The following is a 23,872-nucleotide window of genomic DNA, read 5'->3' on the forward strand; positions in this document are numbered from 1 at the left end:
TGGTAGCAACAATCATCAGTACACACCGACAAAGGTCCCAACGCGGGACTCGATGCAGACATGATAGACATCAGTTAATTCTGCTAGTGATTGAAACGCAGATTGTCATCAGATCGAGGTGAGTGCATTCATGGGAAAGGCAACTGCACTCACCACTGGCAAAGTCAATGGCCTTAGGCTTTTAATTGTTATATTCTTCTGTGTATTTAATATAGCACACCGAACTGCAATTTCAGCCTTAGTTGGATTTCATACTGTTAAGGCCATAAACAAATTATTTTTCACTGCTGTATTTTGATACAAAGCAAATGGGAGAATTTCATTAAAAATAATTACTGTGTGTTGTATAAAAAAAGGTTGCTAGCCATTTGCTATGTAAGTGAAGCATAAAAATGTTTTCTATGAGTATTTGCTTGGAAAGTAGGATGGGGTCTGTGGGTTATCAGTTTGTCGAGTTTCTCTTAGCTTCCTGTCTTGTGGAGTTCTTCTGCCTCCAAGTGACTCTAACTGGCACTTTATTCAGCCACAGCAGAAGCTCTTACCACTAAATGCTCTTGTTTCTCTGGCTGGTCTTGCTGCTGCCTCTGCTCCTCGTTCTCATCTGGCAGGTTCTCCTCTCGCTCTTGTTCTGCCTCTTCAAATTCATCTTCCCCTTGGTTATTGGGATCATCTGCAGGGTTCACGTCGTCTGCGGCAGCCTTGTGTATGTGCATAAATCATGTTAACATAACACTGGAAGTTCTTTTGTTACATTAGAGTAATGTCTTTTGTCTCCCATGGCTATGCTTCCTGTGTTATACAAAGGAAATGATCCTGGTTTATACTAAATAGAATCCTGAGCTTTAATTGCATTGAGGTTTGTGATAAACAAGCAAAACGTTTGTGCAGTTTCTGAGCTGCTAAAAACTCTTAACCAAAAAAATACAAAATTAAGAATTGGTCTTACATTCAGAAATTATGCTCTGTCTTAGATACACTAAAGTGGCCTCAAATCAGAAGTGATTCCTATAACATCAGGTACATTAACAGACTCACTAAATCAATGTCCAACACCACCTGAGCTGTAATAAAATAACAATAAATGTACACAAGTTTAAATTGCAGGTGCCGATTTTCTGCATACACAAGAATACCCTGTTCAGGGCACTGTGGCTTCAGACCTATACACCATTTCTATTAGTAATCACCTGCATCACCTATGTGGCCAAGCTAACTGGTGTTAACTTGGCCACACAAATAAAGAAGTCAGATGTTTGCATTAACTCAAATGTGTGGCTCAGTAAAACATTTGTGTTTGTGGTGTAATCGTTTTGTCCAAGAACAAAACCAATCAGAGAATGTTTGTCAATATGTCTGCCTGCTCTTCATCTGAGAAATGACAGGTGGCGGTATTTTTGAGCACTCAGGCAATAGCTGATCATCAATGGCGGTCATCTAATATCTCTAGGTACCTTTAGGAAATGGCTGTATCACTGGATGACACTACTAGTAGCTATTCAAATGCATATAGGTTGCATTAAAGCAAGCTGGTGGCATTAAAAGCAAGTCGGCATTCTGGGTTGCAGAGCAAACTAAAATATAGAAATTGCTTTTGAATTACGGTAATAGCCGAGCAATCACAAAGGAAAATTAGTATTTGAGTGCCTTCTATTTAAAAGCTAGTTCAGCCAAAAACTGATATTTTAGTTCTAAGTATCAATTGATGGGTTGAATAACCTGCTTGCTACCTATAATTCTAGCAAAATTCAAGTGACAATATTTACCTGCTGCACTTTGTGTTTCATATCCTTCCACAAAGCCAGCTGTCTAACACAAAACAAAAATTCTACATAATTGAGAATCCATTAGAGAAAATGATACCATGGTTTGGCTTTGTGAGGGCCACAGCAGCTGGGTGATACTGGAAGTTCTGGAGGGTACCAGCTTACTACTTTGAGTTCCAGCATGAAAACTAACCTGCCAGTGCCAACAAAAAAAAAAATGGGTTGAGTTCCCAGACACTAAAACAGAAAACTAGGGGGAGATATATACACCGCTCTCCAATTGGATACTAGGGAAAAATCATTAAAAATGGTTGTACCCAGAGTAAATTTTACACTGACTTAAAGACAAATTTCCATGATTTAATAAGTGAATTGCTGTATGCCCGAGTGCTCTTTAGTTGTCCCTCTGTTTAACCAAAGCCTGTAATAAATAAAAAAAGAGCACCTGCTTAGGAAGCTAAGGCACTATTACATCCAGGAGTTAGGCAGGCCATACACTGAACCATTAACTTAGTAGATACAGTGGAGACTGAAAATCTACAATCATTATCCTTTTGGTAGACACTGTCTATTCTGTGAATGAATATATGGTGAAGTGGCAAATATTACACATTTCCCTACTCCGGAGGATACATTGTCACGCAAATCTGGTTATAGTTTTAAACAAATTTTTTAGCCATAGGAACTATAGATTGTGCCTCCAGTTCAGTTTTATTTAGGAGTACTGGCTGTTGACTGGCCCATTGTGTTTTCTATAGCCTCTTGACAGCAAATCAGTATTACACCACTTCTGATTGGGATGACAAAGAAACCTCATTCAGGTGTTGGTGTTTTAATCTGCGATAGACTTCGCCATCCACCATGATAACCAAATCTGACAGATATGGGCAGACTGGGAGGAAGGCTAACCACCCATACTGTTACAATACAATGGCAACTATCATACCAGAGCTTCAGTCTGGCCCTCCAACCATCACACCTTTTCCCACCACACTTTATCTCACCTAAACAATATTTGAGTGGATCACTACTAGGCTGGAAAGTCACCAGTAAGCCCTAATATAATCCAGTTGATGGAGAAAGTCTAAGACAAACCTTCTTCATGAACATCCTCCAGGTGTCCAGGTATCTTTACATTCACTAGACCACTTCTTTGCTAGGTGCCACTCTACCAGTTTTTCTTTACACAATTGCTAGTTCTTGTGTAGCACAGAGAAATGCAACAAGACATTCTGTATCTTTGTATTTGTTTAAAGTAGCTTAAACTGTAACTCTCATGAAAACATATGTGTAAACATCAATACAAAATCAGTGGACTTTCAGGCAAACATTCAGCAGCTCTACCCAGCTTCATAAACCAGGATACATTTCATGACACTAATCAATTAGAAAGATTACAGTACTTCATTAGTTGTCTTCAAACATTTTTACTCAGTTACTGATAACTACACTTAAGGGATGGTGACAAAGCTCATCTGTTGTTTAGTAAATCATTCAATTTACTGCAGTGCTATATATTAGTACGGTCTGGCCATATGACTAGGTTCACTAATATCCAACATGTCATCATGGCTTCTACTTAAGGTATGTTCATATATCACACTTACATCTTGCCGCTCTCTGCTTACAGGCTGTTGATCTATAGCTTGCTCCTCGTTTGCATTCCTAGCAGTATTTTCTGCTTCTTCAGCTTCATCTTGATGATTCTCTCTTTCATATGCTGCAATGCAATGCCATGACATTAGATATATATTATATGACAACAATAATGCAGGTCTTGAAGGTTGCGATTCATTGCAATGACAGATGTTTTAGAGCATTAGGATTTCGCTGGTTTGGCTTGGTTCGGTGATTTTCCTCAGGCGAGCAATAAAAATTCACAGAAGGGTAGTGAATTTCTGCCTGATTGCTGTGGCAAACAAATGAATGATGAGTAAACAAATGGGAACGGGTGTGTTCTGAAAATAGATAGCTAAATTATTTGTTTATCTCCAGATAAAATTTGGAGAAGGATTGCAGCTTCTGGTTTTTAGTGCGGTTTGTGCCCCTATTAATGACATTTCCCCTCACTTCCTGTCAAGATATTGGGGTGAATTTATCAAAACTGGAGCAGACAAAATCTGCAGCAGATTTGCACTGTAGCCAATCAGCTTCTCTGTCTCATTTTCAAATTTTACCTGAGCAAACTGAAGAGAGATGCCGATTGGTTGCCATTGGTAACTGCTCCAGATTCTCTCTGCTCCAGTTTTGATAAATCCCCCCCATTGTATCTATGCATTTCTGTTCTGGTGACAACCACTCCTCCCATTTCTTGTCTGGTGTAACAGGGACAGGAGGGGAGGTAAAAAAAAAAATCTTTCCAATGGAGTCACAGGTAGAAATAAAAATCTGACAAAAATGTAAACTATTCCCCAATCCACCCCAAAATGTTTTCCTTTGGAGTTGGGCTTTAAATTTAGTTAGCATATCCTGTGCACTTGGCTGACAACCCTAAATTATGTTACAGAGTTTAATAAAACATCACATGAAACCTATAGCAGAAAAGGTACAGCATAAAGCTATGTGAATGTGTTGTACAGACTAAATATTACAGATGTGCAATTCCTGTGTTTCATGTCTGCATAAATATGCCATCATCTAGGCAAATATAAGTCGTGAGTTTTCATAAGAGTGTCAGCAAACGTGTTTCTTATGCTTGAAGGGTTGAAAACTGTTCCCAGCAAGCAATGCACACTCTCAATTGCTGATTCATAGGCAAATGGCTCAGAGTGCTCTCATTTGGCTGAAGGCCTCACTCCATGCCATTTGAGACAAAGAAGGGAGAATGTTACAGATTACATTGCTGATGAAAGCTTGTAGTGACAGTGAATATACTCCGTCATGAATAGATGTATAAAATGTATACCAGGATGATACTTAGATTAATGGATACTAAATACAAAATGTTCATTTGAGTGGCATTTAATAAAGCCTTGCTCTAATCTCCCTGTCACACTGTAATATAGACGGGATGATGATATGGCTACAGAAATCAGAGAACAGTAGAATGTACAAGCAGCGTCCCAATCAACTCAATGTCTTTCACCCATTAGCAGGACACATGAGCATAACAGTTTAGGCTGTAGACAGGGGAGGCAGCAGGCATTACCTGGCACTGGCCTATCTAGAAGGTTCTCCAACCTAATCACTTATTTTCTGGAAAGAGTTGTGTAGAATAAATAACCAATAATCTATGGAACCTTACAAATCAATAAGGACGATGATGACACATGGGGAGTGTTACCTACACATTGTATGTCAGAAACTGCAGTGGAAAACTGTAAGTGATCGTACAACTGAAGGATGTTTTATATGGTATTTTAGAGCTTAATATTTAGGCTGTACAGGACACTGACCTTGCTATGATGATTTCTATATGTTTTTAATCACTTCTTTTTTCAAATTAGAAATGGCTTTTGGCTGGGTAGCTGTATGAATCAAAAGGCTTAGGCACAGCAAAACACTCTAATCTTTTATTTTCCTGAAATCTTTCTAAACACATATACAACACAGACTGCAATAAAACACAGCAGGTCTGCTGTTAACATCTATCTAAGTGAAAGGGTAACACCCCATGAGGATCCAAAGAGAAGCATTATCGGACAGTCATTAAATTCCTGTTATTTATTACCTTCTTTAAGTCCATCTATTTTATTCCTTTAGGGTCGCTTCATTTGCCCCCACACAAGAGTCATAGTCTGTTAGCAAAGTATTGTAATAGGGCCATTACAGGCAGAATGCCAGATATCATTTTATTTCGGTGACTGCCTTTGCTGAATATACATTCTTTAAGGTGAGGAGATCTTTTTTTTCTCAGATTGTGTTGTGCTGCACACTGTGAGGATTAAAAAGAGGCTGTCCTCTCTGCACTGCAGCGATGTTACATTTGTAACCAGACAACACAACCAAATGTTTTCTGGTCAATAATTTAAAAAAAACAGTTCCAATACACAAGGAACAATTTATACAACCAGCTGTCTGCCCGCCACAAGGACTAATTTGTGGGCTTACTAAATGCTAACAATTTCAGGTATGGCTAAAAAATGAGTAGATGCAAACAAAAATGTAATGACTACAATATATTACTTTATATTATAAATATTACTCATTCATGTTAGAGATCAAATATTTAAGATTCCAATATTCATTCTGAATAATTTCACTGTACAGGCTAATCTATAATGCTACCTCCAGAAAGGAAGGTGGTGTTTGGATGCTTACAAATTGGTTTTCAAGATATTCTATGGAGTTTACTAAAGGGGTAGCAACACACTAAGCACAGTGAAGCTGCGTTTTCTTAGATTATCTAATCAGGGCAAGAAAAAAAAATACAGTTTTTTGAATAACTATTGTAGAATTTTGGGCTTTCAAAGTGAAGACAGATTTACCTTTTCCCACTAAACTAAGTGAACAGTCTCTGCTTCTTTAGTAAATCAACCACTAATGAGTGTGTAGGTCCATGTGCTCAGTAGACATCCTGGATTCATCATTAGCCTTGGAAGAACAATGTCCTTTAAACTAAAAATACCACACACCCAACCGACTACTAACCCTAAGAAAAGTGATCTGAGGGGATCTGTAGTACACCACATATGCCTTGATCATTTCCTGATATAATGATGATGTGGACAGGATTTAAAAGGTATCCTGATGTAGAACAGTATTTTAAAGGATCAATCCTAAAATGATTCTGGTAGACTCTATGCAACAAACTACCTTAAAGTGACACAAAATTCAGGAGTTAAATCTTAAAAATGCATTCAAGTACCCTAACTATGAACAAAAAAAATATGAACAAATATTATTTGTGTATCACTCAGCTGACCTTCCTTCTGATGTGTGGCTACTTTTGTGTGTGTTGTAAAAGTAGCCACCGCTCCATGCTCGCTCCCGTGATGGACTACAATCTCATATTCAGTTTACTAATTTGTATTGAGATTGTAGTCCATCCCAGGAGTGATCTTAAAGATACTTTACAACACACACAGCGACCATGGGGAACAAAAGTAGCCCCCCCTCCAGAAGGAAGAACAGTGTCAGCACCAATTCAGAGATGATTTGAGGATCTACAGCTGACTGATACACAAATAAGCTCCATTTTTGTTAATAGTTAAGGTACTGGAATGCTTTTTAAGATTTAACTCCTGAGTTTAGTGTCATTAACATTTTGCTATGCATTTTAGCATTTCTGCTAGATTTCTGCATTTACATTTTCGGGCCATACCAAGAAGGTCCCATTCTCCCTGTTTTACTTCACTTCTAAAATAAACAAAAATGCAGGAATATAATTTGTGTGGATCACATTGACAAGTCTTCACCTATAAAAATAATATTTTTGAGTGAATTGACTAACATTTTGTAAAACTGAAAGATTTAATAATGTTTTGCCCTGAATAAAGCACAATGCTTGGGACCAGCAGAGTTAAGGCCGTCTAGCAACGAGGGTCAGAAAGTATGTTTGTGTTGCAAGCTACCAGAGCAGCCAACAGAACCAGATACTAACTCTTGTCTGATGTGTTCTGCAAATCAGATGAAGTTTCACAGTGAGAGCAGGCTCATCAGTGTGGCAGCAACAGACAGCAGTGAGGGGGGAAAGGTAGGTATCTGAATAGGACGGTGTTATACCAGCACAATTGTTGGGCTGTGAACAGAGCGATTAGTAGACAGAGGTAAACGACCTTGGATGTCCCTTACTAACCGATTTCAAAATAGCCATTTCAATATATTGTTCTGGGGCTTGGGCTAGCTTGGTTTGCCACTTTAAATTTTCATATAGCTAAAACAGGACTAATCTTTCATAGACCTAATCTCAGTGTCTCCGTTACTACCAAAATATAAAAAGCAGTTACAATGAACTGCATATGAACATTCCGAAGTCTGGAGCATGCTGTAAAACCTCTGCACTGCCTTACATATTCTAAAATGCACCGCGAGAATGCATCATGACAACCTAATGCAGATATGTGGGGTCAGTATAGATGTAAGTATACAGCTGTGATACACAATCTGTAAATACATTTTTCAGATTTTCATTTTAAATAAAGAAGGTTTGTGTTGTTGCATGAAGGCAAAGGGGTTTACTGTAAGCTGTGTGATTACAGCATTAGCACACAACTCAAAACTCACTGGTTACCCTTTTGCCCAAGATGCAGAAAACTACTCAGTAAAGGTTTACACTTTCATTTACCAAATATTGTCAGGATATATACACAAGTTCTATAATGGACCAGCAACTAACTGTTAATTAGAAATTAAAAATAATAGGCAAACATTTTACCAAATAAATTCCCATAGGGAGTGCAAAGAGCATTAAGTTGAAAATGAAACGGTGTTACGGTAAATTTGTATTAACTTGTGCATGTTATTGCTTGGGAGTAAATCGCACGATGTCATGGCTTACATCGACTTTATGTATCATACCATGTATGGACAGGTTTAGTTTGATAACAGATAAAAGCATACCTCCCCCTTCTTCCTGAAGATGCTGCTCCTCTTCTCCTTGAACAATATCCTGATCTAGGTTATCATATTGTGCATGTTCCCTAAAATGAGAGACATAGGTTTCTAGTCCGGGATCTGTAAAAACATGCCTGGCCATTCAGAGTCTATATGGACAATTTATCAGGACTGCATAAGTGTCTTGCCTTTCCCTGCCTTAGGGCAACATATAGCTAATGCTATGCACCTAAAAATGAACTCTTATCAACAGCACATAAAATGCATTTTTCATTGTCAACCATAAAACTGTACCCTCACAAGTATGTTTATTGAATTGTCTTTTTATCATTTTATTTACCCTACCACTATGACTGTCATGCCATTGTTTAATTGTAACTTACTATTGAACATGACATAGTGGAGGTTGAAAAAAGAGTGAGAAATTGTATATGTGTTGCAAAAATCTCCCCAAGCCCCATTCTTTCCAGGCCACTAGCTTAGTTTTTCCCTGGGTCTCACCATCCAGCAGTCCTTACCACAGGAAAACACAAAAAAACCCAGTTCTACTGTAATCTAAATATTCACAAAATCTTCAATACCTATCTGCAATCGCTTTCAGCCTGCCTTGCCTCTCCACATTCAGGTCATTATTATGCATTTGCTGCTGTTGCAGGATGTGTTGGTGCAGTAGATCCCGATGCTCTTTCAGATATCTGGCCTGCTCTTCTTTATGGGCTGCTAGCTTCTGCTGTTCCATTCGCTCCTCATATGCAGATTTAAACCCAATATCAGGTTTTATAGTTGGATCCTTCTGTAAAAAAAAAAAAAAAATGCTGCACAGTTGTCTTCTTTACCCAAACAATGGAACACAGAGGGTGTTGCATATGCAGTTTTCAGTGAACTCACAGAGTACATCCACCACTGGTGAGCAATAAGTACTATGGCTTTCTCCCAAGCACTTATGACGAATAATTTTTTTAACTGAAGAACAGCGTAACTGTTACTATTTGCCATCTGGGTTACCCCTCATTTTGTTAGTGTGGGATCGAGAAGTCAGGTGTTCCTTTACAGACATGGACAAAGGTAAAGCCTACACCCCGTTTCATAAATTGACGATAGCTAGTATTGCCCAGGGGAGAAACTTTAAGATACTTACCAGAAGGAATTGCGGTCCTTATGATCTCCATAGGATCTTTTCGGATTGCTCCGACACCTGTTGTCGCTGTCAGTCCGTGATTAGGACAATTACCCACATCCGGTGGGATTTCCTGGAAATAGCGCCTTTCTGAGCGAAGTTTGACACCTACCATAGAGTGACTTATTCCACACCATCCCATATTCCCCAAGTGGCCTTACTTTCCCACAATCCCATGTTCTCTTGCTGCCATCAAAGGCGGCTTGTTATGCCATTTTCTTATATCAGCCAGAGCAGTAATCCCGAGATATTGGAAATCAGCTACTGTACCTTCTATTCACGACTGGATAGCCAAGCTCAATCAGTTAACGCATATGGATAATTATTAACGTTTGCAGAGGGGCTACCCCCGCACTGCAAGGGTTAAGTGCTTGTGTGTCTAGGGAGGTAAATAAAGTTATATTCACCTAAACCTCTGAGCTGTCCAGCTCTCAAACCGGTCCCTGGAGCCCCTCTCTCTCCCCCTCTGCTGCAGTGGTCCAAGCTCTCGTAAATCATCACGAAGACGCTGAGGGACAGTCTATCTCTGCAGGATAGGAGAAGAGAGGCTGGTAGGAGCACTGTCACAGCCAGCCAGCTCTAAGCATCGGGTGAGTATAGCTTTGTAATTTTCCTCCCTAGGCCAAAATGAGCAGTCAATCCTTGCCCCACTGCAAGGGTTAATAACATTAAAATAACTGTATAACGGAGACTGATGTCCCTTTAGGGCTCCAGTGACCATGACAGCAGTTGCCCCGTTGGTCCTCTGGGCATCACCTACACCATATTCTTCCGATTTTCTCTTGATCTTTCTTTCTTTTTTTCTCTCACTTTGCTGACTGTGTTCTTCACTAGTCACCCTCATGTACCCGCTTGTGGGCCCACTACTGGCCACTTTTCCTAGTATTCCATGGAGGGAAGTGGACATGCCTGCAGATCAGTCCATGGTAGAGGTTCTGCGGCTGCAGAGTGCCCGTTTAGATTCATATTCTCGAATATGGTGACTATGGGTTTGAACAAGTATACAGGGTTTACGATCTTATCTGTTGCATGGCACATCAAGGTTCATGTTGAGCGATATGCCCTGCAACTAGGGCTCAGGGTCTGATACTAGGCTTCTCTTATGTGTGGTGTTTATGTTGGAAAGTGTTTACATTTCTCTGTACCATCTTTAAAAGCCAATAAAGTTCTAATATAAAAAAAAAACATAGTGGTCTATACCAAACATCCACTACCATATTTACTTGCCATTACCAGGCTTTTTGGTAAACACACATTGGCTGTCCCTGCAGCTCACACATTGGACAGGAAATAAGCAATCATTGATTATGAGGACTAGCTGTATGTCCAATGGCAATAGAAATGTGTTTACATGGGGTACAGAAAAAAACATTATTTTAATTCTCACTTAAGAATCGAACACTGATTTATCACATTGTTATCTCATTACTTTTTAAGTAATACCACATCAAACAGAGTCAATATCACATCAAATAGAGATATCTGTGCAAGAAATCCTATTCTATAACTAGGTTGTATAAAAGTACTACTACTACTACAAAGAAGCCCATACAAAGCTGTCCGAGACCGCACATTCTAACGTCTCTTACCTTTTTGTGTTCTTGCAACATGTTAGTCTCTTCCTCCCTTTCTTCCTCTTCATTTGCTGCTGCTTTGTGCCCATCTTCAGACTGTCTGTGCTGCTCCTGTTCCTCCTGAACTTGATCCTGATCTTCCACCAACCTTTCAGGCTTCCCTACCTGTTCCATTTCTTCCTCTTCTAGCTCTTTTTTATGCTCATCTTCTACCTCTACAGGATGCTCAGTAGTTGGCCCAGCTTCCTGTGGTGGCCCAGTGTCCTCATCTGCCTTAAGTTCAGGCCTGTCTGTATCCTGATGTTCAGCTCCTTCGTTAACATGCTTGCTGTGGGTGACTATACCTTTATGCTCTTCTTGGGTCTGGCTATTCATCTGAAGAACAAAATAATCACACATTTATTTGCAAGAAATATATCATATAACACTTAGATATAGATATACAATCTTCCCATACACAGCCAATTTAATATACCATTTTTTAAGCATTTCTGATCCAACATAAAAGCAAAAAACAAATTCAGATACGTAACTATGACTTTGGGCAACAGGATCTATAACCAGGCTTGTACCGTATGTATAGAGTAGAGTAGAGTATGTATAAAGGTTTAGTTGGTGTGTCAAAAGAAAATGTGCAAACCTATTGCATCCAGATAATCAATTAACCAGGTGATCAAACACCACCTTTCCCTGATTACAATATCGTTCCTTTCTGCACCACCTTGTTATACAAGTTCAATATCTACACATATTGCTGTGTCAGCTAACACTGGGTTTAATTCAAGCATAAACAAGCTTGTGTTATTCTCAAAATGCACACATTAGTAAAAAATAATTATTATTTTTAGAGGTGCAACATCACACATAAAGCACATACAGGGTGACAAGAGCTGGACCCTAGCCACCCCCCTCTCAAATCGAACTAGCCCTCTCTTCCCCCCCTACTTTCAGGATCTCTTTACCCTAGCAGTATAGCAAACAGTATTCCCATCAATCAGGTGCTGTAGGCACCTTCTTTCTGCAGTCAGTTCCTGCTGCAAGAAACAGGAGGAGCTGTGACACCGAGTTGGAATACTGTAGTACACAAAGTACTGAAATTATGTTAGCGAGAGCTCATAGAAGCAGGGAACTGCAGGATGAGCCTATGCAGGGGGCTTGACTGCAGAAGTTATTGGTTTTTTTTTTTTACCTTCTGTCAGCTTAAATGTCAAGCCATTTTTCTTGTCTCATTATTAAAATATGCCACTCACTAAATGCAAACGTTAGATCACTGGTGCCCAAACTGCAACCCGGGGGCCATATGTAGCTCTGTGGCACCTTTTGCGTGGTCCTCTAGGCTCCAACAGACAGTAGTTCATGTTTTCCTTACCTAGGTGATTACTCAGGAAAGTGAAGGAAATATTTTTTAGACTGGGTTCTTAAATGTTTCTGTGCTTTCCATCCCTTTTTTTTGTTTAACAGCTAATATCTTATAATGTATCTTGTTTATAGGAACAATGTGGCACTTTTTAAGGTAATTTTCAAGGTAGCTTTTAAGTGGGATGTATGGAGCACAAATGCGGTAATATGGATTTGTAAAGGGCTTTAATAGCATGAACCTTTAGCAGTCTAATGCAAGTCTATAATTGTCTCCTGAAACAAGTCCCCAGTCTCTAACAAATCCTATAGCACGTCTGCAGTCTCTGATCTCTTGTGCCAGGCCCGGAGTCTTTGACCATCTTCTTTAGCATGTTTGCAGTCTCTGACAGCTTTCTGTTGCATTACAGTCACTGAATTATATGTGTAGCCCTTTGGTAAGGTCAGGGGCTGCACATGAAGCCCTACCCGCGCCCCCTGCTGCACCCCCGGTGGTTACGCCACTGCTCTATGGCAAGTAAGTTGATTACCAATGCTTTAGTGACTGTGTTGCATGAATAATCCAATAGGTCAGCAGTTTCTTAGCTGCTGCAACAACCATGTAGTGTAACAGAAATAATTTCACATAGTCACGTAGATCAATCATCTTCAAAATGTTCAACCTCCTGGCCAAGTCTACATGCTTGAGATTCTTGATGTCATGCGATTTACCGTTTGGTTATTCAAGGTAATCAGAAGGTGTACTTTAATTGGTCACTGAGTGTATACATACTGTTGAAAATATTGAACACTAATGAAGCAAACTTGTACTAGGACCATTTTTCCTAACAGGCAGGTGCAATCAATAGCTGTCTGTATACCTCCTTAATGTCCATCAGCCAGTCTAGATAAATAATAATTTGTGCCTTTTGAGCATATCATAAAGAATAATGTTTAACAAACTGTATAATATATCACAACAAATAGCTTGGGACTGCTACATAAAAAGTAACCTGTGCGGCATATTGGATTTTATATGGATATGGAACTACTTTGTGTACTTTAATATCTTTATGCCTGACTACCGGTGGAGCAATCACAAACATATTCAGCAGGCCTTACCTGTGTGAGTTTACTATGTACTGCAGATTCTTGTACTGCTAAATGTCCTTGTATGGAGGAGACTGATGGCATCACTTTGGGGATTGTGGTTTCTGTGCTTTTTTCTAACTGTCGAAGGCTTGAAACTTTATTCAAAGCGGTTTTAAGTTGCATAAATTCTTCCACTTGGTTCTGAAAGACACACAAGACCAAGGGAACAAATGCTTAGCATTGCTAACAGCACGCATCCCCGAGTGGAGTTAATTAGTGTTGTGGCAGCATTTGCACATCCATATACAGATGACCCCCATTCATCAGTCTGGGTATCAGTGCAACGAGGGAAGTGCTAATTAGAGGAATTAAAAACATTCCCTAAAACATTGCAGATGTAAATGAATGATAGATCCATCGTACCCGCAGATGAACATTATACTTCCAGGCAAAATACCAAAGGAACAACTGTCAAAGGGATGTCTTGGTTTAAGATTTATAGAAAATAAATTAAAGCCATGTAATCCTGCGGCCTGATGCAAGGAAGGTTAAATCTTCTTCAAATCTTGGCAGACTGCAAATTGACATATAGTCAGGAGGCGACAACAGTTGTTTTTCAGCATTCAGGACATGGCTGAGCAGTAGGTCATGAAGAAAAAATAATGACAAATGCTTCTGAAGCAACTACTCAGAAATAACAGAGCAACATAAATCCCTTTAACATTTTCTTTGGGAAAGAGCTGCTAAGCAGAGGAATGTAGACATGGTAACATTAGTTTACAGGAGGAAACAGCTTTGCAAAATTAGAGTTTTAATCTGACACAATGATGTAAAGCCATTCAGGTAAAGTTTATTTTCATACATTATGAAAACGGTTGCATTTCTGTACCCGTTATGAAACTATATTAGAAAGTCAAGTAGATTCCACTGTCCTCCCCATTACATTAACGGTTTAAAACTGACTTCTAGGCTAAAAAAGTGTAAAACACCATAAAAGGAAATAACTATCCTTTATTTAATAAAATGAGAAAGCACATGTAAACCCTATAACCATAATTCCATAGAAGTTTTAACACGTTAATTTTATTTCAAACGTTTTTCTAAATGTTTAGCTTTCATTATAATAATGCCAAGTGATCCACCATGAAGGAACTTCCCTTTATAGGGTGACAATGTTCTGTCCTCGTCTCCCAGTTGTGATCCTGGGCACATTGATAAGGGAGTTAAGAGAGCTGCCGGCTCTGTTCAGTATTATGACAGCGACCAGAGGCCGCTTTTAATATACAGAAAAAACAGCAGATAGCAGGGGAAGCAATAGCCAGCCTGCTATTGGTTATTTAAAAATGCAATAACCGATAGCAGGCTGGCTAGTGAACCTGCCCACTAGCAGGGGTTGACCGATATCAGGTGACTGCCTGCCGTTTATATTCAGCTGCTGGATGTAAACAGAATATCGGGACCAGATATCAGTTATTGCCCTGGAAGGTGACCCATAAAGGTATCCGTGCTGAAAAACAATATTGGTCTACCCCAATCATACATTATGCAGCCATGGTCTATGGTTTTCACCAACAGAAAAACCAAGGTAATGGGACTTTGAGTTGAATGTTTGTAATAGGGATGAGGTTTGAGTTTGCCATGGCTTCAAAGAGAATCTTGTGGGTTCAATATTAGTGGCCATGGTCAATCTATGTGCAGATTCACCCAGGAGAAGTAAACACACACAGCAGCCAGAAGTGGACACACAGAGCAGCCATGATGTCAGTGAACTGGAAGCTGTTGAGGGGAAAGCTGCCAAACTGCATAGGGACAGATCAGTTAAAAAACTGAATTTCAGAGATTTAAATCAGGAATAAACCCCTTTGCTGCCTCCTATTATTGAGGGATGCTACGTCTTTCATTAAATTTTGCAGTTGATTTGAGGTCAGGGGTCACACTTTTAGATGCCATCCCATCCATAGCAAACCTTTCTTTCTTTTTATGAAATGTTTCCTTAAAAAAAAAAAAAAAAAGGTTTTTGCTTTAGGGGTAGTAATTTATTTTTTATTATTATTGTGAGGGTATATTGGTTTGCATTTTAGGTCAATATAGATTTTAGGTTAAACAGCTTTTTTCATGGCTTAAGTTTTAGAGGTTGTATTGTGGGTTTTTCTATTTTTATTTTATGTCTAAGTTTGGGGTGCTCATTATGGAGCATTCACTTTTTATTGATCATCTGTTCTTAGGGTTGCATTTTGTTTGTAGTATATCACTGCACCATTTGAAAGAAAAAGAATACTAACTACAAGAATAGTGTGCACATAAACCACCTCACATTAAGGGCATCATCTACCCCATAGATACAATAAAAGTTAGGCAGTCACACGTTAGGCCTTCACAGGTTAGGCCCATTATCTCCGATTAAATTTGGCCTGCTAATTTTACACTGTGGTAGCCTCTGCAGTATCTTCGTTCTTGAAGAAAAATACCTGTGCTCTTTGTCTCTGGTAAAACTTAAGAGAACTTTGGGGTAAGCGTTTTTCCCCCATAGCACTCTTAAGGGTCACGGGAGGACATATACTAGCGTCCTCCCGTGACTCAAAGCTCAGTATATCACGGGCAATACTATGAGCGCCGCAGCATTACTGTTGAGATCAACCCAGCTGTGCGAGTAACAGCTGGTTCTGCCCATATAGAGGCAGAGCCAGCTGTGCCCGCCCCCTACCCTGTGTTCTTCCACTCAGCACTGGAGGATCGGAGAGAGGAGGGGGGGATCCCTGCGGGCAGCAGTGACTGACAGTCACCGATCACTGCAGGGAGACGATCGGGAAGTAAGCGGATCGTTGCATGTTTCTTCTCACTTCCCGATCGATAGAGCCGATCTGTGACAGCTTCTTTGTCACAGATCGGCTCTAACTATTAGGATGAGTGAAAATCACTCACCTCATAGATCTCCTTTAAATTAATCAGATTAAGGTGCTGCTGCTGTATGAAAGCCAAGCAAATTGTAAAAATCTACAAAACTGTGCTGCCAGCGTATACGGTGCACTTCCTATGCTTTTTTTTTTAACAGTAGTTTGCCAATAATCCCTAATTGGTCAACAATTAACAAGAAGATTTGCATGACACCACTGGGTGTGAAAAAAAACAAAAAAAAAACAAAGGGTTTTATTTATAAATGTCATTAACATGTTGCTATGGACAGGTGGAACCAAGGAAGGCAAAATATAAGCATACTTTTGCTTTAAGGCCTGAGTATTTTTCCATCACAAGTTACAAAATTATACACAATATGCATTCCTGTACCCACAAGCATTGTTAAGATGTGTGCATGTATTGTGTTTAACCAATGATTTCATCGGTACAATAAATTGTTAAAACAATAAAAAAGATTATTTGTCTGAGGAATTGTTCATAAGGCTGATCCAATATGCCAGATAATATGCACAAAGTGGAGTTACTTTAACTTTCTGGTAGCAAAACTCACCATATACCCCTGGAAATGAATATGGTCACTTTTTTCGTTTTTACAGATAAACAATTCACAATACTTGTCAAATAAAGAAATTTTTTTTTTTTTAAAGAGTAAAATTAGTAGTTAATATAAGAGGTTACTTTACTTTTTAAAACGAGTGTTAGCTTTCTTTTACAGTAGCCATGCAATGCATAACGCAGGACAAGTAGAAGACAGGACATGTTTTTGTTTCTCCATGCTTGTTAAGTGTTGTCAGATAATAGCTCCCCAATTTACTATAGCAGAAACAACTGCAGCCAGGACTTCAAAAGGTTAGATAAGGCCAAGTTCACATGCATGCTGAGAAGAGCAGCAGTTTAACCATAGTAAACAGTTATCTGTTATAATACCAGAGCTGTCAAGTTTCATCTAACCTGTGCGGCAGCCAGCGCACTCTTGTGGTTGTCCAAGCTCATTACAACTTGTTCATGTTCAGAGAGCAAATTCTTATGCTGTTGCTATATTGAAAGAAGAAGTCTTGTATGATATATTTGTAATGTTGTAACGAATGAGAACATTATTATATCATATAATTAAAAAAAACAATGTAGTACTTGCAATTTACCTATAAAAACACACTAGAAGGTACATTTTCAAGTCATTTTCAAGCCCACTGTTTAATTGTGCTGCCCCTCATCCTTGGTACAGGGCGCAACTTCATTCTCCAATGAGGTCCCAGGAATGCAGAGTACTCCAAATCTCATAAGGTGATGTTTCAGCACAGTGCTGAGAGCATTTTTACAGCAAGATTTGGAGTGATCTACATTGCCCAGATCTCACTGGAAGGAGGATAATGTCACCTTCGACAAGGCATGGACGCAGGGAAAAAATGAGCATAGTGTCAAATGTTTTTCCTCTTACAGGTGATTTTTAAACACTTATTTATGGCAGTACAACAGGGAGGAGGGGGCGTAAAGAGTGAACCTTATATGTTAGGTGCAGATCCACTTTAAACACAGCAAGTATTTTCCAAGAAAAAATAAAACCCATAATATAGACAAATAAATCTGATGATGCTCAACACCGTGTGTCCTCAAAACAGCCAGCAGCAAATGAATGCTAGCTTTCACAGGTTGATACAAGAATATGGATTTAAATCAATGACATTCCGGGGATTTATTTGCCTTGCACAGTTTATACTTTGTTTAACACATGCCCTATTTTATGTATACGAGATGTTAAATATAATCCCAATGGGACATCTGTCACATTGGGAAAAAAGATGGCAGAAATTTCCAACCTATCAAAATAAAAAAGTACTCCATTAAAATGTTTCTTTGCAAGTGATTTGTCAGGGACACCTCTACTAGAATATACAACCTGCATTTATATCATGTTCATTACAGAGTAAATGTACTGATCAAACCTGTGCTTTTATCTTTCTCTCATTGAGCTTGTCTCTTTGCATCTAATCCGGTAATTTTAGGGTAACCTGTTTCAGCCCAACTTTGGGTCATTAAAAAATGCAGTAGGGAGGAAAGGAGTCCGGACAAGTTAAAGCTTTGATTCAAATTGGTCACTGCAACGCTCACTCCTTGTGCAGGGTGACTTGTCTCTGCCCCCTCCTGTAGTTTTTTGCAGGCAGCCTGTAGTGGGTAGACCTAATGGGCCCTTCCCTCAGCTGTTTTCAGCACAGGCTATGCGCACCACAGTGAATATGTCACTGCTACTACTGCAAGCTAATATTTGGGTTTGCAAAGGCATTTTGTGCCCGCAATGTTGTCTTTTCGTTTTTTAATACTGGAATATTTGTCAAAGCAGTATGAATACTTGTTACAGGGGTGCTCATTTTGATCTAGCTACAACAAAGTATATTTTTTGTCAGCTTGAAGCCCAGTTATAGGCATGGGTATAGTATGGATATGGTAATCAGTCTGCAAGTGTTAAGGTGCCCATACACCTTACGATTATCGTATGCGATCGACTTTTCGTACGACAACTATAAGGTGTATGTGTAGTGCCCGACCGACAGTACTGTACAATAGTACGACTTTTGACGTTCAAGCATGTTTGAAAACTATGACCGATCTTCGCATGGTTGGTGGCGTTGCCGTCCCTCAAAAGTCGTACGATTAACACTGCTCATGCGCAAACGAAAATTAGTGCGGTCGATTACCGCAATTCGTCCAGGTGTTTTTTTTTTTTCAACTACCGCTGATTGAACCTTGCGATAATCGGGGCAGGATGGGGCCGCCGTACGACGGTTCGATAATCGTAAGGTGTATGGGCACCTTTAGTCTTCAAATCAATCACAGTGTCCCTATGCAGTTCCTGGGCTTCTACAGCCAGGCTGTACACAGTACCTTGATTCCTGTCCAAATCAATTTAAGTAATTTCCTTACAGAACAAAGTCGCCACCCTGCTGAAAGAAGTTAAAGAACGAGCCAGCTGGCATGTTTAAAACCTATTAAAAAAAAGTTACAGTGGAATTCAGAAAAACAAATGCTGTGTTGTTGTTTTTGACAGACTTTAATATACAAGTAATTTTTTCCTTTTATCATAGTTCTGTCAATCAGTCCATTCATTCAACTGTCAAATCTGCTTAATAGAAGTAGTGCCCATATAAACAAGCCTAGTTACCATATAGTTTGAGCATTTGTTGAACATACCAAACCTAAAAAGGCTCCTTTAAACCAGCAGGGCTGAAAAAAATGTGGAGCCTATGTTACCAAATTGATCCTCAGATCAATTACAGAACTTGAATACTCTCCAAGATTTAGGTCCATTCATGATGCTGTGCTCCACCCATTGCTATTAAACATCAGACCTTTTACTAACAGGGTTATTCACAAAAGGGTGAAGAGTTTGGAGAAGGCAGGAGAAGTGAACAATCTAGGACAACATAGCTGACTGGAAAGTGAGCTGAATTGGAGAATTTTCCATTTCAGCTATATTGTCCTAGATTGTTCACTTCTCCTGCCCTCTCCAAACTCTTCACCCTTTTGTGAATAACCCTGTAAGTTTTACCCTTCTTTCAAATGACAAAGCCACCAAAATCTGTATAGTCTTTAGCCATTGAATAATAAGGAGTGAAGCTTGGCACAAGATGCAGAGCTTAATACTGGGGCAGAGGTGAAGTTCTGTGCACAGTCTGAAACAAGCAGCTACGCAGAGACATAGATATTAATTTGAAAACTACCATAGATACTTGCGGACCCTGCAAGGCACATCTGCTTCAACAATGTGGTTGCCTTAGGCAGGTCCAATTCAACAGAATGAACGTTCTGCAAGGTCAACAAAATCTGGAGGTGGCAGCTCACATGAAAGGGGTGAGGCAAAGAACATGGGGGCAGGGCTAAATCTGGACTTAGCCGAGGTTGAGGCCTCTTTTATAGCATGGATACAGGATCCCAGGAGCTGTTCAGGGACACAGTGATAAATAGGAAGAAAATCTCTAGCAATTGCTGTCATCACAATCTACCTTCAATTTAGTGTTTAGGTTTACTTTATCGGTAGGTTCGTCATCTTCTAGAATTGCTTGCGCTAGCAGTTTACCATATTATGTTTGTTTACGTGGGTGCTGATCCTTTGAAAGATTAATATTCTATTTATGTTTTGCATATTATCCCATACTCGCACTATTTCATTATGTTTTAGAATGGTTACCTACCTTGACATCCTGCAGCTGAGTGTGGACATCTTGGTGGGCTTTTCTTAGCTGCCTATTTTCTTCTCTTAGGTTGTATATGCTTTCTGTTGGAAACAATTAAAAGGTAGTGTGAAATTAAATGATTTCTGACAAAATACAACCAAAAAAGTCAAATGCTAGGACTGATTTAGTGTGCAACAGTTTTTACCTATCTTTCTAGCCCATGCATGGCCTGCTATATTCATGCTTCAGGGGTTATATCCCACTGTGATCATATGCCCAAATCATATACAAACCCGAGTGACCATTCATCGTATATGATTGCTTTTCACAGGCAGCAGCATCAGAAAGGGGCTTTCCTACGGTGACAATTTCTCATAACTATTAACCTGCTGCTGATTAACCTTTTCACTGCCAGGCCCTGCTTTCCACATTTAACCTCATGTGGCCAGACCATTTTTGCAATGTTTCACTTTTTTCCCTATTTTTCATTTACAGCTTCCAGAGTTTGTAAAAGACCCCCAAACCATTCATTTGGGCCGGTTAAATGAGATGTTGCTACTGCTTTTGTAGGTCTCGTAGTAGTAGTAGTAGTGCAAATATTTATCAAAATTATATTTTCAATAAAAACACACTAAAATCATTAACACACAAAAACAACAAATCTTACAAAATCCCCACTGCATTTAACAGATAGAACTGTAATGAGTTAATAAATAATATTGTAAATGATAAGTTGTGCCTTTTTTGCGAAACTACAAGCAACTTCCAACAATCCGGAGGCTGGCATCACACCTATGCGTTGTGGTAATGCTCAATCTGCAGCACCCTGTGTTGGTGTGGGTTGTTAAAAATTATGCAGTCCACAACATGCTGCCGTGCAGGGTTAAATTAATGTAATGAAATAAAAAGCAACCGATAACTCACAGTGCAGTCACACGGTTTGCGCACCTTAACGAGCACCCACTGGTGCATGTATACATTATGTGTGTGTGTGCATGGGGGTAATTATTTTTTCTTATTTTGTTTAGATTTTTATTACTTTATTTATAATTTTTTTTGTAACTCTACTGTAGGGGGCTTGAATAGAAATATTAGGAGTCTATACAGACCCCTGTTATTTATCTTTGGAGATAGAGAGACAGATTAAAGCGGAAGTGAGGAAACTAAGGAGCTACATCATCAGTGGCCACTCAATGGCTGAAGAGGAGTCACACACATATATATCTTTAACAGCGCTGGAGAAGGGCACACTTGTAAGTTAAGTGTGCAATAATGTGCATGTGCACAACCCACCCAGCTCACAGTAGTTTACTTCTGCTTTAAGTGCTCAATGTCCTCTGCAGCCCCAGCATTTACTGAACAGATAATGCTCTGTACACAGCACTTCCCATTCATTCACAGGAGGAAAAAATGACTATATATGAATGAACACTGGAGTAATCAAAACTGATTACTTCGGTGTTTATTCAGGAAAGTGAAGGACTGGCAAATATGAAACCACGCGGTTTTCTGCCGGTCACGATCCCTCTTCTCCCGCTGGGTGCTGCCACTCTGCTTGCCTGTGTGTCCCCTCCACAACCTGCTGTCTCTGCAGATTGACAGTGTTCAGTGGGGAGGATCAGTGACAGGCTGGGCGGCAGTGGTTATCAGGGTTTGGGGCAGATTGGGTTGGGGCAGTTATATTATGAAAGAATGGTTGTGATCAGCTATTCATTTACTCAGAAGAGCCTTCTGTTATAAATTCATGGTTGCTGTAGTGACCATGAACTTATAGTAGAAGGGTGCAGGCAGCTGATGCAAGACATACTGACCTGGTGCTATTCCATCATATGCCTTCGGTTAGTGGCTAGGAAAGGATAAGGTCTTTTTAACAAAGTTGGGGCCTATGTCAACAGGCTTTGGTGGCTAAATGTCAACGTGTTTTTGACATAAGTTTGAGACACTTGAGATAATTCAGATTTTATTGTAGGTAAACTGTGTTCGACCTGCTACAGCTGCTTTTGCATTGCCATGGACTTGGCAATGTGGAAAAAAAGCAGTTCTGAAGTGACCGCTGCTGACACTGGCCTTTAATGCGGCTTGCTACATAGGTCCGACAAAAAAGGCGAATTATTGCAAAAAGGCCATTGTGGACCCCCGTGCATTGGGTACTTTGCCAAAAAAAAAAGAAGCTCCAACCTGTCCCCAGCGGTTGCCCACTCTAATGATATTTATAGAATAAGAATAGAATAATAATAAGAATTTTCTTTGTGATGGCAATGTTTTCTGCTAAGTAGATGGGATTCTGGACTGGGCAGTAGCATGATCATGAAAAGTTTATCATCAGGTCTAAAAGGCAGATAATCAATGCAATGTATAATACAGACACTGGAAGAGTAGAGTGCATTGCCTATACACATATATGTTTCCCAACCATTGGTATGTACATCCCAGAGGGCTGCTTCTCAAAGAAACTTTCGTTCACAGACCAAGTTTTGGGAAACTGCTAACAGCATTGGAAAGATATGAGTTATAGGGGCATATTTATAAACCACTTAATGTGACCAAACATTCGCTTGTGGTGAATCAAATGACAGTCATTTAAAATGCATGCACCTGCAGTGAATGTCAAATTCTCTGCTTTATAAATAGAGCAGATCTCAAAATATTTTAGTTGTTTGAAACAGAGAACTGTTTGGAAGCAATTCAGATGCCATGTACCGCCCAAAAATGTGACACTTTTTAAGGGTAACTTGTGATAAAGGAATCCAATTTAAAGACTATATTTTGAACACTGGCTTTTCTAAAGTAATGTGCATGAAATTCAGAAACACTATGTTCAACCAAAGACTGATAGGTCTGTGCACAAGTGAAAAATGTGCAGCATTTATTCTTTATAATTGTAAACCATCTATCATACAAATAAACCACGTCATGCTTATCTTAGGTAACATACTCTCTTCCCATTTCTTTATGCATTGCATTGGAAATATGGGTCTCTCACACAGAATTGTTCAATTACTTTAGTAAAACCTAAATGGCAATTTTCCACTGCAAACAGAAATGTGCTTTTTTTGTGTGCAGCTTTCCAGCAAAGGGCTGTAATTGTTAAAGGGAATGTCTGTTGCTAAAAACAGCCACAAAGAATTCACAACTGCTTATCTGTACATCAAACATGCAGTACACTGGAGAGAATATAAAAAGGGTAGATACCTACTTATTGATTAGGAATAACATTCATTTGCCACAAACAGAGAGCACAATATGATGATGGATTATAGGTCAAGTTATTCAGGTTAGTGGTTTGCAGAGCAGCAACACATATTGACATTTTCACTATGAAATAAGAGAGACTGGAAAAAATTAATACCC

The 23,872-nt window shown here is 39.4% G+C and overlaps 1 protein-coding gene across 1 annotated transcript in view; it reads right to left on the reverse strand.

Moving 5' to 3' along the window:
* GOLIM4 (golgi integral membrane protein 4) overlaps positions 1-23,872 on the reverse strand; it is a 98,049-nt gene that overhangs the window by 9,761 nt on the left and 64,416 nt on the right. The window contains exons 6-13 of the mRNA XM_018557786.1: positions 20,540-20,622; positions 17,304-17,387; positions 13,488-13,637; positions 11,016-11,384; positions 8,840-9,048; positions 8,265-8,344; positions 3,373-3,483; positions 543-703 (exon numbers count right to left, since the gene is read on the reverse strand). Of these exons, the coding sequence (XP_018413288.1) occupies positions 543-703; positions 3,373-3,483; positions 8,265-8,344; positions 8,840-9,048; positions 11,016-11,384; positions 13,488-13,637; positions 17,304-17,387; positions 20,540-20,622 (1,247 nt within the window). The remainder of the gene's footprint in view (positions 1-542; positions 704-3,372; positions 3,484-8,264; positions 8,345-8,839; positions 9,049-11,015; positions 11,385-13,487; positions 13,638-17,303; positions 17,388-20,539; positions 20,623-23,872) is intronic.

The sequence above is a fragment of the Nanorana parkeri genome, unplaced genomic scaffold (assembly GCF_000935625.1).
Source record: "Nanorana parkeri isolate BGI_ZX_2015 unplaced genomic scaffold, ASM93562v1 scaffold303, whole genome shotgun sequence".
NCBI lineage: Eukaryota > Metazoa > Chordata > Amphibia > Anura > Dicroglossidae > Nanorana > Nanorana parkeri.